Genomic DNA, 8,303 nt, shown 5'->3' with positions numbered 1-8,303 from the left:
GCTGTGACAGATGGGCTTCAAGGCAAGATAGGCTTCAAGGCAAAATCTTGAGGAAAAAATTATTCAAACATGAAAGTCAACATTTCGCTCTTCCTCACTCCGTTTCTATACGTCCGTTCTGCTGAAACATACCCTGAAAAAGCAAGCTGGGAATAAGAATGATGACCGTGAATACAATGTGGTCTCAGAGCCAAAAGCTTGGATTTAAAGTTGGTGGTTGAAGATATCCCTCTAGTGGTGTGGGGGCTGTGCTTTGGCAAAGTGGGTGGGTGGGGTTATATCCTTCCTGTTTGGCCCTGTCCGGGGGTATCATCGGATGGGGCCACAGTGTCTCCTGACCCCTCCTGTCTCAACCTCCAGTATTTATGCTGCAGTAGTTTATGTGTCGGGGGGCTAGGGTCAGTTTGTTATATCTGGAGTACTTCTCCTGTTTTATCCGGTGTCCTGTGTGAATTTAAGTATGCTCTCTCTAATTCTCTCTTTCTCGCTTTCTCTCGGAGGACCTGAGCCCTAGGACCATGCCTCAGGACTACCTGGCATGATGACTCCTTGCTGTCCCCAGTCCACCTGGCCGTGCTGCTGCTCCAGTTTCAACTGTTCTGGCTGCGTCTATGGAATCCTGACCTGTTCACCGGATGTGCTACCTGTCCCAGACCTGCTGTTTCCAACTCTCTAGAGACAGCAGGAGTGGTAGAGATACTCTTAATGATCGGCTATGAAAAGCCAACTGACATTTACTCCTGAGGTGCTGACTTTCTGCACCCTCGACAACTACTGTGATTATTGTTATTTGACCATGCTGGTCATTTATGAACATTTGAACATCTTGGCCATGTTCTGTTATAATCTCCACCCGGCACAGCCAGAAGAGGACTGGCCACCCCTCACCCACACCCTTGTTCCTCTCTAGGTTTCTTCCTAGGTTTGTGCCTTTCTGGGGAGTTTTTCCTAGCCACCGTGCTTCTACACCTGCATTGCTTGCTGTTTGGGGATTTAGGCTGGGTTTCTGTACAGCACTTTGAGAAATCAGCTGATGTACGAAGGGCTATATATTTGATTTGATTTGATGGCCAAGAAGAAATTCTGTCGTCTTAAGTGCTGAAAGTAAATCTGAGAATTCAGGATGTCTCTAAAGCGCCTCAATCATTCAAAGGACAAGAGAAAAACAATGGAAACAAAAGAGGTGGTTGGTTACATATTGTTTGTGCATGTAAGGGGGAAGGGGCTACAAGGGTTACTTTCCTCCACTGTATTTCAAACTATAAAGCCTGGTGCATCAGGTGCATATTGGGAATAAGTTTTATATTTGAGCTCTATTCACTGTCTGTGGACCTTGATAACATAGAACACATTTAAACTACTAGTAAAACGACCATTGCCCCCTTTTATGTATTAATACTTAGTACTTACATAGTTGTCTGATATTGAAAAACCATAAGAACTGTAAATTCATTAGGGAGAAGACACCATGACAACGCGAAAAGTGTAATGCAATGAATAGTCTTTTTTTCCCCTCCAGTTATCAATGCAAAGCACATTTAATAATATGTAATTGTCATAAAATTGCAAGCAACATATTTGGGCCACACACATTAGTGTGGACTTTCTAGTAGACACGATTCCAATGGTTGGCTTAGCTATATAAAAGCAATAACGATTGCGTGTCAATTGAGATTGACTGAGATAAATAGCTGATTCTTTCAAGCCTGATCTGCCTGATGACACAGCTGTGGGGTTCTCTTTAAATGCAGTTACAACGGACAGGATTAGGCCAGTAAAAAGAGCCTCCAATCAATGCTAATTAATCCCCTGTTTACTCTACACAATTTGAATAGTCAACAAAACATTCCAAAGGCCATTTGTTTTTAGGAAGGATGCCAATTGAGTGTTCTATTTTTAAGAATGGAATTTGTCTGGATATCTGACATACAAAGCCTACTCTGAAAATCAATTTAAAAAAAAATAGATTTGTAAATGTTATCATAATTGCACAGCACAGAATGTTGTCTGATAGAATAGAATGGGTAAAATGGGTAGCCTAATACAGTAGTCCCCGATCAGAGATTCGAGCTGCCTGGTCCACGGTTGTAAAACGTCTGGTCCTCCCACATCTTGTCAAACATACGTTCTTGACTGTGTGAGTGATGCTATCGGTAGCCATGGAAACCCGATACAATAGATTCATTCCCCCTGCCTCTCTCCCTGGCCAGTCCTCTCCATCCATTGAAAAGCTCTTGACTTTGCGCATGTACGGCCAAACTGAACATTGCATCGACTCCAAGATGGCGTTAACACGTCTGGCTTGCATTCTGGTCCTCCTCTCAACTCACTGTAAGTAAATACATGAGGACTGCGCTTTATTTCCCTAGCCTATTGCCGTTGCCGAGACATTCTGGACGAGACATTCTGGACGTGACACTCGCTTGTGTCATTTGAAATTAGCTACTTTGTTATTTGCGAGACGTGATCTGCGTAAGGATATAAGTGATCATTTCTGACCCAACTCTCTCAGTAAGCTAGCTATAGCCAGCCAGCTATTTTGTTATTAAAAAAATGATGTTCTGATTTAAATGGAGATATATTCAATTATAAAGTAGGCAATCGAAGATCAGAATTAAGAAATGGTTTGGTAACACTAGAGTCTCAAGCCCTGTTGTGTTGGCTCGTTGGAATGTTTGATCTATCCGAAGCCGGACAGTGCAGTTTGGCATTTGGAAGTATGTCTAGTTTATCGAACTCTTCAGAGATAGAAACCTTTCGCAAACTGCTCTACATACAGTTAGCATGTTTTAATTGGCTACAAACTTTACATTATGAAATAACAAGAAGAGATACAATGTATCCGTTAATTTAGAGGCTTGTTTTTTAAAAGGGGATGAGTCGAGTCCCCCTTTAGTCTGTCTCCTTACTTTCAAAAGTGTTCGACTGTAAATACATCTATAAATGTGTTATTGTCTAAGAAATAAGTATTTGATATAAATATACGTTTGCTTAAACGTTTTTAACGTGTTTGAATTGTGGTTGATAAAAGTTCAGACTCGCAGTATTCAGTGATGCGAGATAACGGTTTTTTCCATTGGGGAATAAAGACAGACAGTCCGCGGGAGGAGCCTATCTGAAAGCAGCAGGCAGCTCGCTTTGTCAGCGTTGAGAACTCTTTGAAGAGCGGTTCTAAAATGTAGATTTTGTAACTTTTTATTAGCCATTTCAGATTAAGCGATTTGTCTCGGCATGTAAACAGTTAGTGTTTTGGTTTGACCCTAATTAAAACATGAAATAACTATTAGAATTGTTTACAATTTGGCCAGATGCAGAGACAAATCATTAAGTTATGTTGCTGGAAGAGTATGATGCAATTTGTTCCCATGAAGCGCTCCCTCGTGTTTAACTCATGCATACTCAGATCCTTCTCAAAAAGAATGTTTAATCATTATGTTGACATTTCAGAGATACATTTGTATCAACTTCCACAATTGCTGATGTCATTGACATGCTAAATTAAACGAAATAGAACTCTGAATAAGAATAATTAAATAAAAACATTTTGAATTGTTCCCAAATGTTTCCTAATAGCCCATAGCAGGTGCTATAGCTTACCTCATATTAAAATTGTAATGAGAATTTTAATCACTCAAGTTATTGATAAATAAGTTAAGGCTACTGATATACACAACAAATAAGGCTAGATTATAGCAGGATCTTAAACAGTACCACACGATGGACTTGTGGTGGTCATTTGCTTTAGGGTTTAACTGTTTTTCCTGAAGTGCTAAGCATATATTGAATCCTTCTTGTAGAGAGACACACAGAACAAAAGGAGGCACAGACCTGTGTGCCTTCAGCCCCTCTGGTCATCCAAGTGTGTGGACTGGCTTAATTATCTGTGTATTTAAATATGGATAGCAAGAAGGCTGCTTCCAAAGATGGTGCTGGTCTTTCAATGTCGCCCTGGATTTAGACCTACTGAGAATCTGATTTAGTGTGTTTGAAGCCATGTTGCCTATTATTTTACAGCTTACCCAGTTGTTATTGTCTGAAGGCTATATACTATAGTTAGAGCTGGTTAACGTTGATTGTTGTTGGAAAGATTGTTACCACTCAATTACAGTTCTGAAAGAAAAACATAATTCACAATTTGAGGAAAATAACTTGAATCAGCTTTGTACATTTAAACACCTGTTACTATGTAATTTGATTTTATTGCTTAAATGTACAAATCTATTTGACCTCTTTTGTTATGCACATTCTTTTGTTGGTTTTAGGCTAATTCATCGTTGGCTTGTTTTTTGTCATAGTTTGAATGTATTTTGAATAGGTATGAGAGAGATGTACAGGTCTTTTAATAAGACGTTGGGCCACCACGAGCCGCCAGAACAGCTTCAGTGCGCCTTGGCATAGATTCTACAAGTACACTATATATACAAAAGTATGTGGACACCCCTTCAAATTAGTGGATTCAGCTATTTCAGCCACACCGTTGCTGACATGTGTATAAAACTGAGGACACCGCCATGCAATCTCCATAGACAAACATTGCAATAGAATGGCCTTACTGAAGAGTTCAGTGACTTTCAACTTGGCACCGTCATAGGATGCCACCTTTCCAACAAGTCAGTTCGGCCAAATTCTGCCCTGCTAGTGCTGCCCCAGTCAACTGTAAGTGCTGTTATTGTGAAGTGGAAACGTCTAGGAGCAACAATGGCTCAGCCGCAAAGTGGTAGGCCACACAAGCTCACAGAACGGGACCACCGAGTGCTGAAGCGCGTAGGGGGGACCAACTCCACATTAATGCCCATGAATTTGGAATGAGATGTTCAACGAGCAGGTGTCCACATACATTTGGTCATGTAGTGTATCTGGAGCTCTATTGGAGGGATGCGACGCCATTCTTCCACAATAATTTCCATCTTCTGGTGATTTGTCGATGGTGGCCGGAAACGCTGTCTCAGGCGCCGCTCCAGAATAAGTGTTCAATTGGGTTGAGATCCTGTCAAGACCTAGAAGTGCCAAGATATGTGGGAGCTTGACAGTGCTTAAAGTGGAACAGTACCAAGCCAATATAAACCAAGCCAATATTCTTTGATTTTTATTTGGACTTGCGTGTATTGTTTTGTATTGTTAGGTATTACTGCACTGTTGGAGCTAGGAACATCAGAATTTCGCTAAACCCACGACAACATCTGCAAAATATGTGTATGCAATCAATAAAATTTGATTTGATTAATATTAAGATATTTCCTTAATAGTCTTAGAAGAAGGACCTTCACAAATCTTAACCCTTCAGGTCCAGTCACCTCTATTTGAAGTTTGAGAATTATTGGCTTCTTTGACCTCAAGAAATGCATATTTATTCAGTGGCAGTAAAACTGGTTTCCAGTCTGAATAAAAGTGAAAGAAAGATCAATTACAATGGATGTGGCAAATGTCATTTCAGACTTGATAAATTACCCTTTAGCAAATGAGTGGGAAATTGATTAGGCTACTCACGGAGACATGACCAACTGAAATGTGAGAACCTGGTCTAGTTTTTTGCCCTATGGCAGCTCACAGTAAGTCTGCTTCAGACTCATACCTCTTTGGGTGAGAAGAGAAGTCCCTTATCTGAGGAGATATGGGAGAGAAAAGCAAGCTGCCTCCTTAAGCATGAAACACATCGAGTATCCCATTGCCGATAGACAGCCTATAGGTACTTTTCACAGTGGGAGGCCGTTCCTTCTCTTACCAGAACAAAAGCGGTACCTGCTTCATACCGACCTGTTAGCAACGAACCTATCGATCACAATCACAATGCTCGTCAGCGGCCAACAACGACTTTGAGACAACCAGAGAGCATGACCCCCCCCTCTCCATACATCCACGGATGAGCCAGTCACACTTCATATGCAATGTAGGCTATGGGATGGTAGCTAGCTAAGTGCACAGATGCAATGCACACAACACTAAATACTTATTCCAACTAGCTACCACTGTAGCTAATATTGACGTTATAATTAAATCACAATGGATTAGCTAGTTTCAATGAAACAGCTGCCTGTGTTAGCTGCCGAGTGTTGTGCAAGCCAGCGAATATGCTAACACCTTTGCTTAGCTAATGTTGGAGTATTTTCCCTTGATAAGTCTCTCCATCATGGCAAAATGTTTGGTCTCACACACACGCACACGCACACACGCACACGCACACGCACACGCACACGCACACACACACACACACACACACACACACACACACACACACACACACACACACACACACACACACACACACACACACACACGATGGAGGATAAGACACCCGTCTTTGCTGACTTAATTTAAACAAGAGCCAGATGACAGGTGTTTTCTTCATTGTCTAAAATGTGTGGCATTGCTGGTGGGGACGACAGGAGTTGATGAGTCCCAGGGAAAGTGCTGATAGCGCTTCCCCCCAGGAGGTGCTTGTTGTCAGATGCTTCCCTTCCCATCCACAGCTTGTGAGCAAATGTTTGGAGCACTCCCTGAATGGCATGCTGGAACCCCCGGGCGAGTCACATACAGCTTGACATTTTAGTGTAGAGAGAGTAAATGGCAGGGAAAAAGAGAAAAACGAATAGCAAGCCCAGAGAAGAGTGGCTGCCCAGCAAGCACAGAGAGTTAAGAGTTATTCCCAACAGACAAAGCAGTTGTGTGAGAATGGTAGACCCACTGTCCGTTTAAACTAGCACGGCAGCCCATGTCCTGTAATTAGGCTTGCAGCTCTAGCCTACATTTCCAGTTTGCTTGTAAAGCCGTCTGCAGTTAATCTATTCTGAGGTTAGGTTTTGACAACAGTTTGAATTGACATTTTGAATAATGTATTATGCACGATTAATGCAGATTCATCTCAGCATTTAGAAGTTACACTGAAGTTAGAGCTAATCATTGGCCAACAACAAGCCCATAATACTAGTTATCTACAGTACCTTCTGAAAGTACTCAGACCCCTTGACCTTTTCCACATTTTGTTAGGTTACAGCCTTATTCTAAAATTGGTTAAATTGTTTTTCCCCTCATCAATCTACACACACAATACCCCATAATAACAAAGTAGAAACTGTTTTTTTGACATTTTTGCAAATTTATAAAAAATGACAAACGGAAATATCACATTTACATAAGTATTCATATCTTTTACTAAGTACTTTGTTGAAGCACCTTTGGCAGAGATTACAGCCTTGAGTCTTATTGGGTATGATGCTACAAGCTTGGCACACCTGTATTTGGGGAGTTTCTCTCATTCTTCTCTGCAGATCCTCTCAAGCTCTGTCAGGTTGGATGGGGAGCGTTGCTGCACAGCTATTTTCAGGTCTCTCCAGAGATCGGGTTCAAGTCCGGGCTCTGGCTGGGCCACTCAAGGAAATGCAGAGACTTGTCCTGAAGCCCCTCATGCGCTGTCTTGGTTGTGTGCTTAGGGTCGTTGTCCTATTGGGTCGTTGTCCTTCACCCCAGTCTGGAGCAGGTTTTCATCAAGGATCTCTTTGTACTTTGCTCCGTTCATCTTTCCCTCGATCCTGACTAGTTTCCCAGTCTCTGCCACTGAAAAACATCCCCACATTATGATGCTACACCGTAGGGATGGTTCCAGGTTTACTCCAGACGTGACGATTGGCATTCAGGCCAAAGAGTTCAATCTTGGTTTCATTAGACCAGAGAATCTTGTTTCTCATGGTCTGAGAGTCTTTAGGTGCCTTCTGGCAAACTCCAACCAGGCTGTCATGTGCCTTTTACTGAGGAGTGCCTTCTGCCTGGTCACTCTACCAAAACGGCGTAATTGGTGGAGTGCTTCAGAGATGGTTGTCTTTCTGGAAGGTTCTCCCATCTCCACAGAAGAACTGTAGAGCTCTGTTAGAGTGACCATCAGGTTTTTGGTCACCTCCCTGACTAAGGCCCTTCTCCCACGATTGCTCAGTTTGGCCAGGCAGCCAGCTCTAGGAAGAGTCTTGGTGGTTCCAAACCTCTCCCATTTAAGAATGATGGAGGCCACTGTGTTCTTGGGGACCTTCAATGCTGCAGAAATGTTTTGGTACCCTTCCCCCAGATCTGTGTGTTGACACAATATTGTCTCTGAACTGTACAGACAATTTCTTTGACCTCATGGCTTGTTTTTTGCTCTGACATGCACTGTCAACTGTGGGACCTTATATAGACAGGTGTGTGCCTTTCCAAATCATGTCCAATCAATTGAATTTACCACAGATCGACTCCAATCAAGTTGTAGAAACATCTCGAAGGTTGATCAATGGAAACAGGATGCACCTGAGCTCAATTTCGAGTCTCATAGCAAAGGG

At 42.2% G+C, this 8,303-nt stretch overlaps 1 protein-coding gene across 1 annotated transcript in view; it reads left to right on the top strand.

Moving 5' to 3' along the window:
- The first annotated feature begins 2,210 nt into the window (after positions 1-2,210).
- LOC139418154 (junctional adhesion molecule 3B-like) overlaps positions 2,211-8,303 on the top strand; it is a 44,657-nt gene continuing 38,564 nt past the window's right edge. Inside the window, exon 1 of the mRNA XM_071167386.1 lies at positions 2,211-2,331. Coding sequence (XP_071023487.1) covers positions 2,247-2,331 — 85 coding nt within the window. The 5' untranslated portion in view covers positions 2,211-2,246. The remainder of the gene's footprint in view (positions 2,332-8,303) is intronic.

The sequence above is a fragment of the Oncorhynchus clarkii genome, chromosome 10, assembly GCF_045791955.1.
Source record: "Oncorhynchus clarkii lewisi isolate Uvic-CL-2024 chromosome 10, UVic_Ocla_1.0, whole genome shotgun sequence".
Classification (NCBI taxonomy): Eukaryota; Metazoa; Chordata; class Actinopteri; order Salmoniformes; family Salmonidae; genus Oncorhynchus; species Oncorhynchus clarkii.
Note: the sequence above shows the minus strand (reverse complement) of the source record. Positions and strands in the feature narration are given on the sequence as shown.